The sequence below is a fragment of the Trachurus trachurus genome (assembly GCF_905171665.1).
Source record: "Trachurus trachurus genome assembly, chromosome: 6".
Lineage (NCBI taxonomy): Eukaryota > Metazoa > Chordata > Actinopteri > Carangiformes > Carangidae > Trachurus > Trachurus trachurus.
Window position 1 is genome coordinate 19,921,181 of NC_139897.1, and position 22,601 is coordinate 19,943,781.

Consider the following 22,601-nt stretch of genomic DNA (forward strand, 5'->3'; position numbering starts at 1 on the left):
TGTTATTCTACACCTGAACTTGTCTCACATCGGCCTCTGAGAGTCGTCCTGCTCGTCATCATTGCTCAGTCTCCTCCACCTCAGCAGACTTCCTGACACTATCAACCACATTTAAATGCTTACTTACTTGTGTACTGAGTAACAGTAGAGTTCTGTCCGTCAGTATTGTCATCTGCCACTGCAGTAACACTGATTTCATACTGGACACCAGCAGTCAGGTTACTAATGTGTATAGATGTTTCAGACACATTTTCAGTCTTAGTGACTTGTCCACCTGTCCACTGTACTCTATAGAAGGAGCTGTTTCCTTCTGGTTTAGTCCAATTCACAGACACAGAGGATGTGGTGAAATTTATCACATTGAGATTTTGGACTGCTTCAGGTCCTGTGAGTGAAGGATAAATTCACATTGAGGAGGAGAAGTAAAAAGACTCCTGGCTGCAGCAAGTGCAAAACAGGAGAGCACAGCAGTACCTACAAACAAGCTGCTGGAAATTTAAAAAATATATTGTTACTTGTGACTGAGGTGAATCCATGAGGATCTCCTTCTGTCTCATTGTCTCCAGCAACAGCTGTGACTGTGATTGTGAATTTAGTACCAGGGATCAGCTCTGACAACACAGTAGAGGTGTCATTTATATATCTGGTCATCAGAGCTCCACCATTGTGCCACTCCAACCTGTACGTGAACACCTCACCAGGAGGTGGGGTCCAGTTCAGAGAGATGGAGGAGGTGGTTTGGGACACAATATGGTGGTTCCCAATTATACCTGGTCCTATAGACAAGAGAGGAAGAGAGGGTGTGGAAGTCAAATCTGTAATGTGAGATGAAAACAGGATCGACTACAGGAACAAAAAAGGGAGAAAAATAGTCACACACAGACAAATAAACTATGAACACAGAAATTCTTTAAAAAATTAAACAATGAAACACAAAACAGGGCGGAGGATCCAGGATCAGCAATAATTGTATCCATCATCTTACTTGTGTAATGAGAAATCTGTACTGTTTCACTTTCTGTTTGGATATCTCCAGCCACTGCTATGACTGTAAAACCGTACTTCATTCCAGCAGTCAGCTCAGTGATATTTATTTTTGTTTCATTCACATTGTTCCTCCAGTCAGCTGTTCCATTAGTCCACTCTACTCTATAAAAGGAGCGCTCTCCCTTTGGCTCAGTCCACGTCACATACACTGAGGATGTTGTGATGTTGGGCAAACTGAGGTTCAGGACTTCTTCAGGCTCTGAGAGGGAAAATGTGTGATATGGGTGAATTAATTACTTTGAATGATCAATCATCAAAGAAGAGACATGTTGCCTCAGCAACAATATCAAGCTGCTTCAATGCAACTGGAGGTTCAATTAGCATCTTTGTACATCATCTACTTTTTCATGTATCCAAACCTCTTCACATAGATACCCAGGGTCAATCTTAACAGCTGACCAACCACTTTCTCTGACGTGTGTGAAACACAAACCGCAGCTTGACATAGAGTCTGATTTTCCACTGAAAGATCAAATGTAAAATCAACCCTGTGTAATAAATTTCTTTCATCTGCTGTATCTATGAACTCACTCTCTCAGTCTCTACCCAGAAACATTAGCAAGAGCGAATGGGCAACCACAAAACTGGACAAACCAAACTCAAAGCTTTGCCTCACTGCTGAACTGTCTCATTGACACAGAGGTGTGGTTCAACAGCATCACTGCAGCTGATGCCCAACACAGCATCAGTACAACCACCAACTACTCCACCCTCCTCTCAGGGTACAACCCTGAGATACCAAGAGGACGTGTTATTCTACACCTGAACTTGTCTCACATCGGCCTCTGAGAGTCGTCCTGCTCGTCATCATTGCTCAGTCTCCTCCACCAGGTCTCCTCAGCAGACTTCCTGACACTATCAACCACATTTAAATGCTTACTTACTTGTGTACTGAGTAACAGTAGAGCTCTGTCCGTCAGTATTGTCATCTGCCACTGCAGTAACACTGATTTCATACTGGACACCAGCAGTCAGGTTACTAATGTGTATAAATGTTTCAGACACATTTTCAGTCTTAATGACTTGTCCACCTGTCCACTGTACTCTATAGAAGGAGCTGTTTCCTTCTGGTTTAGTCCAATTCACAGACACAGAGGATGTGGTGAAATTTATCACATTGAGATTTTGGACTGCTTCAGGTCCTGTGAGTGAAGGATAAATTCACATTGAGGAGGAGAAGTAAAAAGACTCCTGGCTGCAGCAAGTGCAAAACAGGAGAGCACAGCAGTACCTACAAACAAGCTGCTGGAAATTTAAAAAATATATTGTTACTTGTGACTGAGGTGAATCCATGAGGATCTCCTTCTGTCTCATTGTCTCCAGCAACAGCTGTGACTGTGATTGTGAATTTAGTACCAGGGATCAGCTCTGACAACACAGTAGAGGTGTCATTTATATATCTGGTCATCAGAGCTCCACCATTGTGCCACTCCAACCTGTACGTGAACACCTCACCAGGAGGTGGGGTCCAGTTCAGAGAGATGGAGGAGGTGGTTTGGGACACAATATGGTGGTTCCCAATTATACCTGGTCCTATAGACAAGAGAGGAAGAGAGGGTGTGGAAGTCAAATCTGTAATGTGAGATGAAAACAGGATCGACTACAGGAACAAAAAAGGGAGAAAAATAGTCACACACAGACAAATAAACTATGAACACAGAAATTCTTTAAAAAATTAAACAATGAAACACAAAACAGGGCGGAGGATCCAGGATCAGCAATAATTGTATCCATCATCTTACTTGTGTAATGAGAAATCTGTACTGTTTCACTTTCTGTTTGGATATCTCCAGCCACTGCTATGACTGTAAAACCGTACTTCATTCCAGCAGTCAGCTCAGTGATATTTATTTTTGTTTCATTCACATTGTTCCTCCAGTCAGCTGTTCCATTAGTCCACTCTACTCTATAAAAGGAGCGCTCTCCCTTTGGCTCAGTCCACGTCACATACACTGAGGATGTTGTGATGTTGGGCAAACTGAGGTTCAGGACTTCTTCAGGCTCTGAGAGGGAAAATGTGTGATATGGGTGAATTAATTACTTTGAATGATCAATCATCAAAGAAGAGACATGTTGCCTCAGCAACAATATCAAGCTGCTTCAATGCAACTGGAGGTTCAATTAGCATCTTTGTACATCATCTAATTTTTCATGTATCCAAACCTCTTCACATAGATACCCAGGGTCAATCTTAACAGCTGACCAACCACTTTCTCTGACGTGTGTGAAACACAAACCGCAGCTTGACATAGAGTCTGATTTTCCACTGAAAGATCAAATGTAAAATCAACCCTGTGTAATAAATTTCTTTCATCTGCTGTATCTATGAACTCACTCTCTCAGTCTCTACCCAGAAACATTAGCAAGAGCGAATGGGCAACCACAAAACTGGACAAACCAAACTCAAAGCTTTGCCTCACTGCTGAACTGTCTCATTGACACAGAGGTGTGGTTCAACAGCATCACTGCAGCTGATGCCCAACACAGCATCAGTACAACCACCAACTACTCCACCCTCCTCTCAGGGTACAACCCTGAGATACCAAGAGGACGTGTTATTCTACACCTGAACTTGTCTCACATCGGCCTCTGAGAGTCGTCCTGCTCGTCATCATTGCTCAGTCTCCTCCACCAGGTCTCCTCAGCAGACTTCCTGACACTATCAACCACATTTAAATGCTTACTTACTTGTGTACTGAGTAACAGTAGAGCTCTGTCCGTCAGTATTGTCATCTGCCACTGCAGTAACACTGATTTCATACTGGACACCAGCAGTCAGGTTACTAATGTGTATAAATGTTTCAGACACATTTTCAGTCTTAATGACTTGTCCACCTGTCCACTGTACTCTATAGAAGGAGCTCTCTCCTTCTGGCTCAGTCCAATCCACAGACACAGAGGATGTGGTGAAATTTATCACATTGAGATGTTGGACTGCTTCAGGTTCTGTGAGTGAAGGATAAATTCACATTGAGGAGGAGAAGAAAAAAGACTCCTGGCTGCAGCAAGTGCAAAACAGGAGAGCACAGCAGTACCTACAAACAAGCTGCTGGAAATTTAAAAAATATATTGTTACTTGTGACTGAGGTGAATCCATGAGGATCTCCTTCTGTCTCATTGTCTCCAGCAACAGCTGTGACTGTGATTGTGAATTTAGTACCAGGGATCAGCTCTGACAACACAGTAGAGGTGTCATTTATATATCTGGTCATCAGAGCTCCACCATTGTGCCACTCCAACCTGTACATGAACACCTCACCAGGAGGTGGGGTCCAGTTCAGAGAGATGGAGGAGGTGGTTTGGGACACAATACGGTGGTTCCCAATTATACCTGGTCCTATAGACAAGAGAGGAAGAGAGGGTGTGGAAGTCAAATCTGTAATGTGAGATGAAAACAGGATCGACTACAGGAACAAAAAAGGGAGAAAAATAGTCACACACAGACAAATAAACTATGAACACAGAAATTCTTTAAAAAATGAAACAATGAAACACAAAACAGGGCGGAGGATCCAGGATCAGCAATAATTGTATCCATCATCTTACTTGTGTAATGAGAAATCTGTGCTGTTTCACTTTCTGTTTGGATATCTCCAGCCACTGCTATGACTGTAAAATCGTACTTCATTCCAGCAGTCAGCTCAGTGATATTTATTTTTGTTTCATTCACATTGTTCCTCCAGTCAGATGTTCCATTAGTCCACTCTACTCTATAAAAGGAGCGCTCTCCCTTTGGCTCAGTCCACGTCACATACACTGAGGATGTTGTGATGTTGGACACACTGAGGTTCAGGACTTCTTCAGGCTCTGAGAGGGAAAATGTGTGATATGGGTGAATTAATTACTTTGAATGATCAATCATCAAAGAAGAGACATGTTGCCTCAGCAACAATATCAAGCTGCTTCAATGCAACTGGAGGTTCAATTAGCATCTTTGTACATCATCAACTTTTTCATGTATCCAAACCTCTTCACATAGATACCCAGGGTCAATCTTAACAGCTGACCAACCACTTTCTCTGAAGTGTGTGAAACACAAACCGCAGCTTGACATAGAGTCTGATTTTCCACTGAAAGATCAAATGTAAAATCAACCCTGTGTAATAAATTTCTTTCATCTGCTGTATCTATGAACTCACTCTCTCAGTCTCTACCCAGAAACATTAGCAAGAGCGAATGGGCAACCACAAAACTGGACAAACCAAACTCAAAGCTTTGCCTCACTGCTGAACTGTCTCATTGACACGGAGGTGTGGTTCAACAGCATCACTGCAGCTGATGCCCAACACAGCATCAGTACAACCACCAACTACTCCACCCTCCTCTCAGGGTACAACCCTGAGATACCAAGAGGACATGTTATTCTACACTTGAACTTGTCTCACATCGGCCTCTGAAAGTCGTCCTGCTCGTCATCATTGCTCAGTCTCCTCCACCTCAGCAGACTTCCTGACACTATCAACCACATTTACAAGTGCTTACTTACTTGTGTACTGAGTAACAGTAGAGCTCTGTCCATCAGTATGATTGTCATCTGCCACTGCAGTAACACTGATTTCATACTGGACACCAGCAGTCAGGTTACTAATGTGTATAGATGTTTCAGACACATTTTCAGTCTTAGTGACTTGTCCACCTGTCCACTGTACTCTATAGAAGGAGCTGTTTCCTTCTGGTTTAGTCCAATTCACAGACACAGAGGATGTGTTTAAATTTGTCACAATGAGATTTTGGACTGCTCCAGGTCCTGTGAGTGAAGGATAAATTCACATTGATGTGGAATAGAAAAAAGACTCCTGTCTGCAGCAAGTGCAAAACAGGAGAGCACAGCAGCACATACAAACAAGCTACTGGAATTCAAAAATGTATATGTTACTTGTGACTGAGGCGAATCTATGAGGATCTCCTTCTGTCTTATTGTCTCCAGCAACAGCTGTGACCGTGATTGTGTATTTAGTACCAGCAGTATCAACCACATTTACAAATGCTTACTTACTTGTGTACTGAGTAACAGTAGAGCTCTGTCCCTCAGTATTGTCATCTGTCAGTGCAGTAACACTGATTTCATACTGGACACCAGAAGTAAGGTCACCAATGTGTATAGATGTTTCAGACACATTTTCAGTCTTAGTGACTTGTCCCCCTGTCCACTGTACTCTATAGAAGGAGCTCTCTCCTTCTGGCTCAATCCAATCCACAGACACAGCGGATGTGTTGAAATTTGTCACAATGAGATTTTGGACTGCTCCAGGTTCTGTGAGTGAAGGATAAATTAACATTGAGGAGGAGGAGAAGAAAAAAGACTCATGTCTGCAGCAAGTGCAAAACAGGAGAGCACAGCAGCACCTATAAACAAGCTACTGGAATTCAAAAATGTATATATGTTACTTGTGACTGAGGTGAATCTATGAGGATCTCCTTCTGTCTTATTGTCTCCAGCAACAGCTGTGACCGTGATTGTGTACTGTATTTACTACCAGCAGTATCAACCACATTTACAAATGCTTACTTACTTGTGTACTGAGTAACAGTAGAGCTCTGTCCCTCAGTATTGTCATCTGTCAGTGCAGTAACACTGATTTCATACTGGACACCAGAAGTAAGGTCACCAATGTGCATAGATGTTTCAGACACATTTTCAGTCTTAGTGACTTGTCCCCCTGTCCACTGTACTCTATAGAAGGAACTCTCTCCTTCTGGCTCAATCCAATCCACAGACACAGCGGATGTGTTGAAATTTGTCACAGTGAGATTTTGGACTGCTCCAGGTCCTGTGAGTGAAGGATAAATTAACATTGAGGAGGAGAAGAAAAAGACTCCTGTCTGCAGCAAGTGCAAAACAGGAGAGCACAGCAGTACCTACAAACAAGCTACTGGAATTCAAAAATATATATGTTACTTGTGACTGAGGTGAATCTATGAGGATCTCCTTCTGTCTTATTGTCTCCAGCAACAGCTGTGACCGTGATTGTGTATTTACTACCAGCAGTATCAACCACATTTACAAATGCTTGCTGTACTTACTTGTGTACTGAGTAACAGTAGAGCTCTGTCCCTCAGTATTGTCATCTGTCACTGCAGTAACACTGATTTCATACTGGACACCAGAAGTAAGGTCACCAATGTGCATAGATGTTTCATACACATTTTCAGTCTTAGTGACTTGTCCCCCTGTCCACTGTACTCTATAGAAGGAACTCTCTCCTTCTGGCTCAATCCAATCCACAGACATAGCGGATGTGTTGAAATTTGTCACAATGAGATTTTGGACTGCTCCAGGTCCTGTGAGTGAAGGATAAATTCACATTGTGGAGGAAAATAAAAAAGACTCCTGTCTGCAGCAAGTGCAAAACAGGAGAGCACAGCAGCACCTATAAACAAGCTACTGGAATTCAAAAATGTATATATGTTACTTGTGACTGAGGTGAATCTATGAGGATCTCCTTCTGTCTTATTGTCTCCAGCAACAGCTGTGACCGTGATTGTGTACTGTATTTACTACCAGCAGTATCAACCACATTTACAAATGCTTACTTACTTGTGTACTGAGTAACAGTAGAGCTCTGTCCCTCAGTATTGTCATCTGTCAGTGCAGTAACACTGATTTCATACTGGACACCAGAAGTAAGGTCACCAATGTGTATAGATGTTTCATACACATTTTCAGTCTTAGTGACTTGTCCCCCTGTCCACTGTACTCTATAGAAGGAACTCTCTCCTTCTGGCTCAATCCAATCCACAGACACAGCGGATGTGTTGAAATTTGTCACAATGAGATTTTGGACTGCTCCAGGTCCTGTGAGTGAAGGATAAATTAACATTGAGGAGGAGAAGAAAAAGACTCCTGTCTGCAGCAAGTGCAAAACAGGAGAGCACAGCAGTACCTACAAACAAGAGACTGGAATTCAAAAATGTATATGTTACTTGTGACTGAGGTGAATCTATGAGGATCTCCTTCTGTCTTATTGTCTCCAGCAACAGCTGTGACCGTGATTGTGTATTTACTACCAGCAGTATCAACCACATTTACAAATGCTTGCTGTACTTACTTGTGTACTGAGTAACAGTAGAGCTCTGTCCCTCAGTATTGTCATCTGTCACTGCAGTAACACTGATTTCATACTGGACACCAGAAGTAAGGTCACCAATGTGTATAGATGTTTCAGACACATTTTCAGTCTTAGTGACTTGTCCCCCTGTCCACTGTACTCTATAGAAGGAACTCTCTCCTTCTGGCTCAATCCAATCCACAGACACAGCGGATGTGTTGACATTTGTCACAATGAGATTTTGGACTGCTCCAGGTCCTGTGAGTGAAAGATAAATTCACATTGAGGAGGAAAACAAAAAAGACTCCTGTCTGCAGCAAGTGCAAAACAGGAGAGCACAGCAGCACATACAAACAAGCTACTGCAATTCAAAAATATGTTACTTGTGACTGAGGTGAATCTATGAGGATCTCCTTCTGTCTCATTGTCTCCAGCAACAGCTGTGATGGTGATTGTGTATTTAGTACCAGCAGTATCAGCCACATTTACAAATGCTTACTTACTTGTGTACTGAGTAACAGTAGAGCTCTGTCCCTCAGTATGATTGTCATCTGCCACTGCAGTAACACTGATTTCATACTGGACACCAGCATTCAGGTTACTAATGTGTATAGATGTTTCAGACACATTTTCAGTCTTAGTGACATCTCCCCTTGTCCACTGTACTCTATAGAAAGAGCTGTTTCCTACTGGTTTAGTCCATTTCACAGACACAGAGGATGTGTTGAAGGATGTGACAGCGAGACTTCTGACGGCATTGGGGGCTGTGAACGACATAGAAGTGGGATAAACATTACGGGATATATGGGATATGTGTGAGAATAATTGGTTGTGTGAGAGACTTTGGTTTAAACGTGAGGGAACTTAATTAAACAAACAGGTAATAGTGCTAAATTCTCATATGCATATTTATTTATTTTTAATCTATTTAATTCCCACAAAATATACTTTATTAAAAGTAAGATGTTGCAGCTGTCAAAATGCATTCTTGCACTCATCTTTTCCATATACATCTAACAGATTAAACTCTGGAACATAAATTAATCAACAAAGAGACTTACACAGTGTGACAGTTTCATGGCAATTAATAGAGCAATGAATAGTGATCTCATAGACAGCTCCAGGAGTCAGACCAGTTAGTAAACTATTCACAGGGTCACCTCCCCCAGTGGATATTGTGCAGTTTGGTGTAGGTGCAATGCTGACTGTTGTATTTGTTTTATTTAATCCTAGGGGAGAGAAGAACAAGAGGAATAGGGAACACAACAAACAAACAATCAATGGTGTCAAACACAAAAATCAGTGCTGCGTCAGGTCTTGTATTTATTTAAGTGCAGAGACAAATTAACAAGTCATGTAGTGTACCTCACTGATCAAAATTAAGAAAAAGCAAGTTCATATTTACCCGGACACTGTGCATGGGAGTCCTGTGGAGATGAAGACAGAGAAAAGCAAAGTAGGTCATGTTTGCACCAGCAGAGGTCAGCATTTAGTTTCAAACGACTTTGACGCACCAACTAGAAACTCAGCCTAGTCACTTGGCATCAGTGAATTAAGCAACAACTTACAGTAACAGGTCTGTTACTAGAATAATTAAATGTAACTGTTGTGTAAATGTAAACTATGTTTGTTAGATGGCATCATTTGTAACCCTTGTTCACACATGCCATAAGAAGTTGTCCTTCCTATGAAGAAAAACATTTGATGCATCTGGACAGGTTCACTTTTTTCTGCTTAATCCCAATATGAAGATTTAAATTATGTTTCAATGCCTTCCCATACAATTTAAATTTGGTGGATATATTCTAAACATTTTACTGGACGGTCTATCAAATTTACAAGAAAGGCTGCTTGTATAAGGCTGAAGAAGGCTTATTTAATTCAAATATTTTCTCACTTCAAACTACAAAGCCTTTTATTTACCATTGGTCCAATGGATAGATTTATATGTTCACACCATAAGCACATATAATGAAATCCACCTCTAGTTCTAACTTATTTATTTTAAATTACTACGAAGAAACAAACTATTTAAAGCAGTTTTTATATCATTTACCAAAACACGTGATTTTTACTTGTGCTAAGAAACATGCAAAAGGTCAAAATTATGGCGCAAACTCTCAACCGATGATTTTGTGTCAATGAGTACAAGAAAGTAGACCCTAATACACATCGATCAGTATTCATTGTGTTGAGAGTATAGGACTTCCCTCTTGTAGGATCGCATTTGTATATTTCATTTCTCTCCAACTCAAAAACAACTATTAACAAATGCTGATCACAGCAAACAATAAAATCACATACTTGTGCATGTGACCAAGCAATTTCATGTCCATACAGCTCAAACTCTGCCTTTCAACTGTGGTCACACCAGTATCCTGCTATCAGGACTAAACACACAGCCCTAATTCCATTAATTAATTATTAGCTTAAACTTAAACAGACTAAAATCACTCACTGACAGGTTGCTTTTCAGTCATGTTTACCACACAGCTAAACATTAAATACATGCCATCATTGTTCAAACCTGCATCCTTCTCTCCCCAACAAAGATCACAGATCACAGATCAATTATTAACAATGAGAGAATATACTTTACCATTATTCATTTAAATATACCAGTGTGCAAATATGTTTCCTTGTGTTCCTTGTGTGTGGTATTGTACATAAAAAAAAAATGTAGAGTGAATTGTAAGTTTTATATGGAAAAAAGCATTACAGACGAAGAGATTCTAAAAAATTGCTATTATCTAACCAGGAAGCTGAGAAAGAAAAGGTCCATTCTGTATTAAATGTTGCCCCTTTACCCACCCATCCCAGGAGACTGGTGTCCTCACATGTCCACACATAATTTTTCCTTTTCTATTCACAGCAGTGACCCTGCCCTTCCTCCCAATCCCCTGAGACTCTATTCTTCTTTCTAAAGGACAAGGATGCCACGCACAGTGGTACACCAGAAGTTCAAGAGTTAGGTACTGTGAGGGCCTGATGGAGAGCCTTTACATTGTGTATGAGAGGGTCAGTCACTACAATAGAATATGCCAAGCATTGAGAAACATTAAGTGTTTTCATGACTAAGTTTTACATAATCTCAGATAGCGCTAGTGGAGACGGGTGTTTGAGACTTTCACATTGGCCATAATTTAAACATATAGCATATAGTGGGCAGAGTTGTAAGATCTCCTCTGTCTGCAGTTGGGTTTGGACATTGGTTGGTTGGGATGCACAAAAATCAATCCCCTAGTTTGACAAATATATTCAGGAAGTATAAATTAAAGCAGAAGTAAGCGGAATATTTGTGTTAATATAAATCTTCAATAGTTATATCTTCCGACGGGAAACACTTACATACAGTGTTTGGTCCGAAACACGGGTCTGTCAATCACTCTGCTCTGCTGTAAGCCGAGGAGAAAACTTCTTGTATACTTCCTTGTATCCTACAACCTTTATCCAATGAGGAGGGAGAACGGCATGAAGGGCTGTGTGTGCAGCCAAGGGATGCGCCGCGCGTGAATGTGGTGACGTAGGGACGAGGACCAATAGATCCATGACGAGGGCGGGGACTGCTAACTCCATCTGCTGACAAGAAGTCAGCCAAAACGACCAGATCGCTTACTTCTGCTTTAAGGTGTTTAAATTTTGAATTTGATAAAGTGCTAATAATTGCCAAATGTATACTGTTGCTTCTTTTGGAGTGTGAATTTTAACATCAACATCATTTGTGGCAATTTACTCTATTTTCTCAACCAGTAAACAGGTTGCCCATGCAACAAAAGCCTGATACAATGTTAGCTTATGATTCCTCTGTGCCATTATCCAAAATCTCATATTCAACACACCGCCTCTTGGGATTAATTACATTACATTAAAAATAAGTATAGCCTATTCAAGTTTGTGTAACTGACTGAGGACGCATCTTTCTCCAGGACTCCTGGTTGTTGTTTTTTGTGTGTGTAATGTGGTCACTTGCACACCCCTAAAGAACTGTATCACCAAGTTCGGCAGCAATTTGCCAGGGGTTGCTGACAGCAAACCCCGGCTTTCAGCCTCTTTTAGCTTTGCTTACACATTTCCTGAATGGCTCATCACTCTCTTTAACTCTTATTTCCAATCGAAACAAGCAAAACATTCTCCGCAAAATTGTAGCTTGTTGCTTGTTGTAAAAAGAATAGTGTGTGTCTGTCATGCTTGCTAATGGTGCTATAGTATTAATCACCAAACTACTGCTAGACAGGCTAGTTAGCAGGATGAACAGGAATGTGGCACCTGGCTAAAGTGTCTGATATTTTCCTCAGGCAGAGGTGCAGACCAAAAGAGGGGAGAGTAATTACAGCTGCATTCGGTGTAACAGAAAACCTTGTCAGTGAGTTTGCATGGAAATTACCAAGGACCTAAAATTGACAAATGGACTGCATGCCTACTAATGTCTGTTAGACATGCGCTTTTAGCTATGTGGGGTTGCCATGAAAAAGATATGAATATCTGTGTAGCATTTGAGTATGTTTCTATTGTCCCCAAATCGCCAAAAATGTTTCATGCAATAGTATGATGGGACATTTTTTAATAATTCACCGACTATCACTCTTAGTTACCAGAGACACAAGTTTAGTGTAGCCTATTCAAACCTCAACAAGAGTGTTTAGTAGTTGAGACATTTTATAAACTCATTTTACAGAGCAAAACTGCACCACTGTTGGTGTCCAAAAGAAGTGATAATGAATTAAACTATTTCAGGTCCACAAAAATATGGTAACGGTCACATTCCAGTATGTGAAAGATGCATCTTAACACAATGACAATCTCATGTTTGCATGTAAACAGTCATGTTAAACTGACCTCTGGGGATGCGATCTCTCTGAGCCATGACTCCCGAATGTTTAATTTTCCTTGGCCCTCTTCCTAAGAGTCACTTATTTTCTCTTGACTAAACAAACAAAACAATGTCTCAAGCCATTATGCCTTGGCACTAGCTCAGAGAGCAATAAAGTCCCAAAGTCTCATTTGGGAAAAACTGCCCCAGAAACACTAAAGTTCAAATCATGGACATCATTTTTGTTATGAATCATCGGCTCCACCCATCTGGACATCCCCCCCTCACTGCTTTACTTACTTTATTTTATTTTTTTCTTACTTTAACTTTATTTAACCCTCATTTCTAGCCACATGGGCTCATTATGGTTTTTATTCTTTCAGTCTTAAATGTACATGTTGCATTTTAAAGCCAAGCTTCTGTCCTGTTTTACACCTCTCTTTTAGAACTGATAATGCTGACTTCTATGGTTCTGATGCTGTGCAATGCTGCTTTGTCTATTGCCCGTATGTCTGTCACTGTACGTAGCCTATTTCTATTGCTTGTATGTCTGTCACTTTACTTATGTCTATTGCTTGTATGTCTGTCACTGTACTTATGTCTATTGCTTGTATATCTGTCACTTATTGTATTGTTGCTATACGTCTCTATGCGCACTTTTGCCCAAGACAAATTTCCCCTTTTGGGGACAATAAAGTTTATCTAAAAGAAAATACAAATAATGTACTTTTTGCTACTACACACAGCTCAGAATACGAAGATTTTCATTTCTTATTACTAAAGCCATTAGACATTAAGCAAGGGCGATATTGAGTTTGTATTGTGAAACTGGGACTCAGCCAATGACCTGTTTGCCCTGTGTTCTGTATCTGTGCCCTCTGACTGGGCCTGTCTGCAGGAGGAGGAGGAAATGGCTGTACTGACCACTATATAAACATTACATCAACCCTAAAGGCAGGCTCTCTGAATCCCTCTCATTCCTAACAGTCTGCCTTTGCTGCTCACCTCCTGATAACGCCCCAGTTCCTTCCTTCATAATAACACTCGGACCCAAAAACAATCAAAAAATCACCTTAAAAGCTATTTGCTCAAGAATCAACCTACTTAACCTTAGCTTCTCATAATCTGATAACTTGAAACAAAAACAGGTGGGGAAAAAAATTGCACAGTACATTTCTCCTCCTTGAATTACGCAAAGTTGCATGAGGTTGTGGGGTTGCTGATGGTGCCCTTGTTGACTTGCTGAGTGGAGGAAATGGATTCCTCTACAGCTGTAAATTATGCAAAATAATGTTATCTGATTCAAACTGAAATGTGTGTTGGGTGTGTGTCTGCGTTTGGGTCTTGATCATTAGAAACAAAAATGCTGGAACCCATAAGTTAAATGGACCATGTGTGTATGTGCCTGTGCGTGTGCATGAGATTTGATACCGACAGCTTCATCAGAGCATAACGGACAATAGTTAATTTGTTATATATTAACTTTAAATACAAAACGTAATATGCTGGTAAAGGCTGCCTTCCCTAACTTTAATACATTATCTTAGTTTAGTAGCCTACAGCCTGTATTTTTTAAACCAAGCTGCCTTTGGGTTTCTCAATTTCTACCAATAGTGGCCATTGGCAAGTTGGCACAGATGACCTCAAAATTAAGCCTGACAAAATTAATCATACATGGATTTTTGAAAGTTTGTTTATCCATCACAGCAAATTAACAAAGCATCAATGCCATCAAATACGTTGTGACGTAATATGTCAGAACACTGTTGTGCATCAATCTTTGTATTTCATAGTGAGACCACAGTGTAGGTGTAGCCTACTTTTAATAAAAATCTGATGAAATAACATTAAAACATCGTCCATATTATGTGTGGTGAGATTTGGTTAAGTTGTAATCCTCACTTTCTTTTGTCAACCTCTAATAAATTGGCAGATTGTTCTCTATTTAAAGTTCATTGCCTCCGTAGTTTCTCATGCGCAGACTACTCATTGTTTCTGTGTTAACATAACTTTGTGGCACTTCCTGAGCCTACCCAAAGACCCCTGATAGCACATCTGAACAGCATGAAGGACTCTAAGGTCAAGCACTGGGCTGTACTTCATACTTCCAGTTCTTTACATTCAACCATCACAGATTGTACTGTTCCTTCCTCTGCCGTGCCATGTGTACTCCTCTCAGGCAACATTTGGGTTTATTTTCCATTATCAAACAATCTATTTACCACTTAATATTTAACCACTTACAATTTCAAACTCTTCAGTCCATTTTGCTTTGAACTGCTTAATTTTGCTCTTCAAAAATCAACAGTCTTTCACCAGCACTAAGTCAGTCAGAAGGTTTATTACAATATTCTGTGTTGATGATCTGCAACTTTTTACTGCATGAAATTTGTTTCTAACTGCATTACCTGACATGGCAGATTGTACCAATAAACACTGGCATCTTAGCCATTTGGCTTTACTGTGCAGTACAACATACAAAAAGAAGAGAAACCTCTATCACATGGTCTTAACGAGTTCTGTTGCATTAAGCGACAGTTGAGTTTTTCTGTGCTTATACTGTATATATTAACCTATTAATCAATTTCTACTTAATGTAAAGTATAAGGTGAAATGGATGCTCATTAGTTTTCATTTATAATGTCGTAGCTTAGTCTGATTAAGTTGTATATTATGTATAGGTCTTTTTTGTGTTATATAAGATCAAATAGAGAAATATTTGTTCAGTTTTCTTGAATTAATTGCATTGAGCTACCTACCCATGGCCCTTGTGGCATCTGTTCAGTTTTTAGGTTTGATTACACATTTGTAGTCAATATAATATAGGATTTGCAGTGTAATAGCATTTCAGTGAGAATACAAATGGCATATCACTCCATGAGAGAAATCCAATATGGGCGTCTTCATCTGAAATGCTATAGGAACATGAATCATAAAACAATGCCGAAAGCCATGTCTAAAAATATCCACTGCCTCCAAAACTCCCTGCGCATGGCAGCTTTAGCTATGACTGTTTTGTCTCCAGGTATCAGCCTCCCACACCACAGTCCTGCTGCTGCTATCGTGGGCCACATCAGAGGCTATGGAAATGAGTGACGTAGTATTTACTGTCCCCAGCACTGTGCTGCGCTGTTCAGCCTGCTGAGCTGCTGGATGCAGATACCCATCAGAGTACAATTTACTTGCCATTAGAGCTTCCTCCTAGTGCTGCTGGCAATGCAACAGGAGGAAGATGTGCATGAATGCATACATATCCACACCCACAAGATCTGAACACATAGGGCTGGGTTATCACACTGATCAGAAGTCAGTATTAATGTTCAAAATGTGTTAAAGTGGAGCGTGGGGTGTGATGTGTGCTCGTCTTCTGAGGGGAAAGAACGAGAGAAAGTGCTATGTCGGTTTAGTATTATTAGTGACTGGCCTCTTCATGGTTAAAGGGTGTGATTGTGGCCTTTAAATTACATAAAAGAAAATATGACTAGCCTGTATGCTTTCTGTGCTCTCAAGAACAGTGCATCCTGGGATAAGCTGCTTCCTCGAGTGGCATTAAACAACATGGATGGTTTAGAAACTGTATGTTTCCTCCTTTTAACAATCGTTAAATTTTACATTTTATATTCGACTCTCTTCACTTCTACCAACTTTGGCTCTCTCATATGCAGATGTATATGAAAAAGTGCAGAGGCATTAAATAATTGACTCTACTAACCACCATCAACAACCACGGCCATGCCACGTCTTCATCAAGTAATCTTAAATGGTAAAGTTTACAATACAATGTCAATGTCAAACATCTCTAAGATGTTTCCTTTCATGTTTTGTAATGAAAAGCTGTGATAACATGTCCTTAAAGCACTGTCCACTCACATTTTTGAATGCACAGAAGCCAATGTTATAAACAAGACTAGCTCAAACCCTAGTTTATTACTGGACAGTGTATGTTCAGTGTGTGACATTGAGGATGTAGTTAGAATATTACTACTATTTTCAATGGGGAGCAAAACACTAATTAGCATAATGACATCATTGCATAGCATTTGCATTCTGATAGAATATTACTACTATTTTCAATGGGGAGCAAAACACTAATTAGCATAATGACATCATTGCATAGCATTTGCATTCTGATTAGTATGAACTCATTTTAGCCCCTTATCTGTTTGCCTCTCCTAGCATCTGTTTGCCTCTCCATGTATTTATACTGTATTTCCATAAAGTTGAATTCTTTTTGAAGGTGTTCTCATTTACATGTTTTTATGTTTCTGTTGAACAAGTTAGATATAGTGAGTGACCCTTTAATAAGTAGTCAAAAGTTGCTAATGTTTGTCCAGACCGTGGCTAGGTGTATTGTTAGGTGCTGTAACTATGTAAACTGCCTGTAAAAAATGACAACCTAGAAACAATTAATTTTTGAAAGATCCATTCAACAGACTAGTCTACAGCCATGCTGCTTGAATACAGACATTTCAGCACCTGGCTGTCATTGGCACCGAGCAACAACATACCACAGAAAGCTCTGTCTGTATATTACTGTAATTTTGACATTTTAAATCCTGCTTGATGCACTGTATCATCCAATTTGAAAAGCCGGGATAACCAAGTCATAGAGAGACAAGTAAAACAGGAAAAAACTAATAATTTTTCACCCCCTCTTAAGCCTTGTCTGGCCATGATTCGCTCAGAGGACACTGATGAAATGATAGCCATCTGCTGACAATAAGGCCTTTGAGGCTGAGAGAGGAGCCTATGTCTCATTTACATGGACTGGGGAACTGTGACTCTTTGTAATTCATTTTGTACAAGCTGAACTTCCAGCCAGCCTGGGTCGAAGGCAGCATGTTTGGGGATGTAAATTTGAGACTGGACAGCCTTGATATGGTTGAATAGTGGGTGGAAAGTGCAATGTCCCACAAAGGAGGACTTGATTTGTGACTTCTGCTTTTTAGAACAATGATTGGACGCAAGACAAGGAGGCTCATGCTTTCTAATCCAGATACTGTAGAGACAAGTACTTGTGTTCAGAAGGGCGTCAGACCTCAAGTCATCACACGTCATCCACATTTCACATCAGCATAGGACACTAAAACAGCAGCTATAGCAAAAAAGACTGTGTGGTCATCAGACCGAGTCCATGGGCACAGACGGCAGTTCTTTAAAGTGTTAGAAAACATAATATTTCCTTATTCCAAGATGTTTCCCACTGATAGCCACATCACCATGGTCTCATTTCTGCAAACTGTGAGGAGGCTGCAGACAGAGAAAGACACAGTGATGGGAACAGAGAGAGGCTCCATACATGATAAACTCATGCAAAGTGTTGTACTTTTCCTGGGTCATTAGTGGGTGAGTGTTAAACTTTGCACGCACTTTATCTTGACAAGCCGTACTCTATTTTAAAACTTCTTTTTAATCCCACTTCAAAGTGATTTGCATGATGACAAAACAAAAACCATTACACAAAAAGCTCCTTAATGTTAGAGTACTTGATGTTGTGTAGACTGAAAACATGGCTGAGAGAAAAGACAAAATCATTAAATGAGTCCAAACAAAAAACTGGATTATGCATTAAGATGTGGTGTGTGTGGCCTTCAGGTGTCATCCATCAATCAGCCTAGCTGAGCATCGTAAGGTGCAGAGCAGACTGACAGACTTTAGCCTGGACTGTCTTACAGTTAAGTTGGTTGTTGATGTTTTTAGTGGTTGAGCTACTCCGCAGTACATGAATGGAAAATGTCAATATTCAAAAACTTCATTTACTGTAAGGGAAGCGTCAGATTTCCCCTTTATGAAACTTCCTTCAAGCTTTCACCCAAACTATGTTTCCATGTTTGTCATCACACATCACAAACTAAATTCAACATCTGACGCTTTCTGAAAACTGTCAAGAATAATCCCTGTGACAGTGCAAGTCAATGTAATGGTTATGAAAGCAAACATAAGCTGTTGTCCTTAAATTGCTCGGGTGTTAAATGTCATTTATTAGGAAATTATGAACAACAACTCATCCCTCCCTGACTTGTTTCCGTGACGTAAGATAGGCGCAAAGGCGTTGCAAGTGTTGGACGCTAACATTCTCCATTAACTTCCTGTCAAACGCTCAGACACAGGTGTGTACAAACAGGTGACAAATTAAAGGAAAAACCTGAAAAATCAGTGGAGAGGACAACAATGGCCCCGTTCATAGGGCAGAAGGGTTCACCCAAATTAAGACCTGTGAGAGATTTTGGACTCATACGTTAGACAGTGCTCTCCACGGCCAAATGAAGAAGTGTTGTTACGTGACAGTTTTCAGAAGCGTCCAGAGAAACCTATGTCAAAGAGCATCAAAGCTCCTCAGGCAACAGATCATTGAGACAATTTTATGTAGGTTTTTCCTTTAATTTGCCCCTCTTCTGTATATCCAGGTGAGAGCTATGAGGAGAGAGACATCAATATACTGTCATGCAAGTTTAACAGAATAAGACAACTACAATGATACTACTAGAAAAAGGATAATAAGGGGTAGAAAAAGGGGAAATCAACAGTGCAAAATAGAGTCGTATAAAAAAATACATGTGTTTTGTCTCACATAACCCGGGATTATGTGTTATCTACGTTAACATCTTGTCACAAAAATATCCTATCTCAAAATGCCTCTAATTATCTAGTAAACATGTCGGAATAACCTGCTTCAAAGGTTTGTGTGAATCGATTCCATTAGTTCCATCTTTCCTCATTTAATATGTTGAATATAGTTTTACATAAGGTAAAAAAAAAAAAAGTTTAAAAAACACACACACACTTTCACCTGTATACTGTATATATTGTCCTCAGTAATTATTTCCAGGTGTCCAACAGCTGAGACAACCAGGACTCTAATCCCTAATTTTATTTTAAAAAAACATCATGTTTAAAGTGTAACAGGTTGGGAATGATACATTCCCAGCTGTCGTGTGTCTGACTGTCCAACTTTAGGAGAAATCCTGATCATGAGTCTCAGCCCAGTGATCAAAGACAAATAACCATGTATTCTTTTTGTTTCCGTAATGTGAACACAAAGTAAATCTTTGACTGAATATAACCTGGTTGCTTTATGAGCCATCATCAGTCTTTGAACCTGCCTTTCTCTACTGTATCAAAAAAACAACTGTGCTTGTGGCTGCCTCACATTTGCATGTGGCCTCCGTTGATCTCTGCTCAACACATCTATGCTTCATAGAAGTTGGCTACATTAATTGACCATTGTGCCTTTACTTCCTACTGAAACCAACAGTTACCTTGTCACTCGACACTTGCTACCAAATATCAGTGCATTTCATAAAAAGACACAACAAAACAGAAATATTAACTTGACTAGAGTCTTCTTAATTGCTATTTCTGCATCTTTTGCTTTATCTCCCAATCCTCAATGTAAAAAAACAAACAATACAGATCATAGTGGGAAAAAAGGGGCCAATTAAAAAACACATGTTGCAATGTGGTTTTGTCCTGAGGAAAATGTTGTTCTATCAAGAAAATACTGAACAGCTGTAGGAATAGAGGCACAAGATGGACAATTTCATTTTTCACCTTGTTTCTCTGCTACTGTCCAACTAAATTAAACTATGAGCGCTTTCTAAACTAACTCTTCTTTTGGTGTGTCCTGGTCAAGGTGTGGCAAACATTGCAGCTGCCAATAAACGAAGCCATTTCTGACTGCAGTGACGAGAAGTTCCAAAAACGGCAATGACTGGTGTCAAAGGCGTACATGTGTAATTATTCATCCAAATGCCCTTCTCTTCTGCCACTTCTGCAATTAAGTAGCCTACATTCTCAGCATTGGTTTATTTATCTATACTTTTTTTCTTTACAAAAGAACTTGGCACATCATAAACAGGACGGTTTATTAGGTAACAACTAAGTCAGTGTGTGTGATTCCCTGGTGTGATGATTCGAGGCTGCAGGACTGACAGGGTCACTGAGCTGCACCTCATTCCTTTCCTGACCCCTTTGTGTTGGCCACACACATCCTCACATGCCATTCTCCTCTTCTGTCAACTTTTCTGGTTCTCCAGAAAGACCAGCGGGACAAGGACAGGTGGCTCTGTGGCTTGCTCTGTGCCTCAGGCTTTACTGTCTGTTATGCAAGTTTGGGCTTAGATTGACCTAATGATTAATATTTATCACACACTGGAATCAATGACCTGTTAAATCCTGAATAAATCCTTAACCATGTCATCTATCAAGCACTTCATCTGAGTATCTGCTTTAATGACCACAATTGGAATGAAGAACTGAAAAATGTGATAAAAGAACAATGTCCAGCTTTGACTAAATACATTCTCTCCACATCTTCTTCCAGTAAATAGTCCACTATTGTTAAACTGACTTGAAGGTCGGCATATTAATTACTTGTGACATAAATATGAATCCAATTAAAACCCTCAAAGGTCCATTGTTCATCTTATAATAAGTCATGACAATCTCGGACTGCCACCGGGAGCAAATCAGTTTCTAACGGTTAGGATGTATTTTTTCCTGTTTAGTTTGTAAACTTTCCTAAAGCAACCACCGGTTCGAGGTTAAATACTTTTACAGCTACCTGCGCAACAGGTGCAGTCACACCCGATAACAAACGACCTTCACCATCCAAACAAAGCGCCCCGTTGTCGTTTCAAATGAAAACTTCCAACAACAACGAAAAAGAAAGGAAAAGAAAACCCACACCAGATTAGTTTAGTTGTGTTCAAACTGGAGATGAAGGAAGGTCTTCTTACCCTGAGGAGAGCGATGAAGACCAGGAGAGTCCACGAAGAGACGCTGGAGCGCAGCAGTGGCTTCATGATGCCGCTCGCTCGGGGTTGGGGGGAAAAGATTTTGGAGCCTCTTTCTACCCGCTGAGAGCCTTCATGTCCAATATAGCTACTCACTCAGACCATTACCTGTAGACTGTTTGTCACTACTAACGCGCTCCGTGAACATCGGGTGAACTGAAAAAAAAAGAAAAGAAAAAAAAGAAAGCGAGAAGGGGAAACTTTCTAACGGGGAGGAGGGGCGGCCCGGCGCGTCACTCGGGGAAGTTGAGTGGAGTTGCTGCCACTCCTCTCATCCTCCTCTGCTCACAGGCTCTGCTCCACTATCTCCCACCGATGTGTCACAGCCTCAGCTCCACTGCTCTAAATGGAGGTGGGGGTCCGGGGTGAGGAGGTGGGGGGGGGGGGGGGGGGGGGGGGGGGGGGACTATATGAGGAAAGGGCTGCCCGGTCATGCAGAAATGAAAAAGAGTCATCCCACATTCTTGCCATAACTTGGCCACGCAGGGTGAAGGAATGTATCCGTGGTGGGGTCCTTTTACTAACACCACACAAAACCGAGCGAGCAAAAGCAAATGTTTTTTAATAAACGTCCCTCAAAGTTTTGCAGCTTGCCCCAAATCAGAGAGTTCACATGAGCAGGGCCATAGCGAAGAATGAAGTGCTCGGGGCAGGAGAGGGGACCTCAGGCTGAAGGACACATGGCCTCTTAAGGCTTGTCCGCTTAAGACCAGATAAAAGTTTTTGGTGATTTTCATAAGCAATAAAAGACTAAAGTTTAGCAATTATAAGATGAGATAGCCTATATTTTTGATCAGGTTTGTTTGTCTATCATGTAATTTTCTGCAGGTTTTGAGAAGTATAAAGCAAAAGAGACAAAAACCTCTGTTAATCGAGTTGGAACTATGTTATTCGTTTTGC

General features: G+C 40.5%; 2 protein-coding genes across 6 annotated transcripts in view; both read right to left on the bottom strand.

The window, feature by feature from the left end:
* LOC310987649 (receptor-type tyrosine-protein phosphatase eta-like) overlaps positions 1-5,955 on the bottom strand; it is a 23,958-nt gene extending 18,003 nt beyond the window's left edge. For 3 of the 5 annotated variants that reach the window (XM_083973997.1, XM_083973994.1, XM_083973993.1), the window contains exons 1-5: positions 2,790-3,031; positions 2,320-2,580; positions 1,932-2,189; positions 516-776; positions 128-385 (exon numbers count right to left, since the gene is read on the bottom strand). In XM_083973997.1, coding sequence (XP_083830123.1) covers positions 128-385; positions 516-776; positions 1,932-2,189; positions 2,320-2,580; positions 2,790-2,871 — 1,120 coding nt within the window. In that variant the 5' untranslated portion in view covers positions 2,872-3,031. Of the gene's footprint in view, positions 1-127; positions 386-515; positions 777-1,931; positions 2,190-2,319; positions 2,581-2,789; positions 3,032-3,735; positions 3,994-5,923 lie in introns of those variants that run through there. The other 2 variants (XM_083973996.1, XM_083973995.1) reach the window with 2 other exon arrangements.
* Positions 3,553-21,855, bottom strand: LOC310987348 (receptor-type tyrosine-protein phosphatase eta-like; the record flags this gene model as incomplete). The annotated part of the gene is made up of 6 exons (XM_083973545.1): positions 21,645-21,855; positions 9,502-9,523; positions 9,158-9,325; positions 8,600-8,860; positions 4,124-4,384; positions 3,553-3,581 (listed from the first exon to the last, which is right to left on the bottom strand). The coding sequence occupies exons 1-6, from the start codon at positions 21,708-21,710 to the stop codon at positions 3,553-3,555; spliced, it is 807 nt and encodes a 268-aa protein (XP_083829671.1). The 5' UTR covers positions 21,711-21,855.
* Positions 21,856-22,601: the final 746 nt, after the last annotated feature.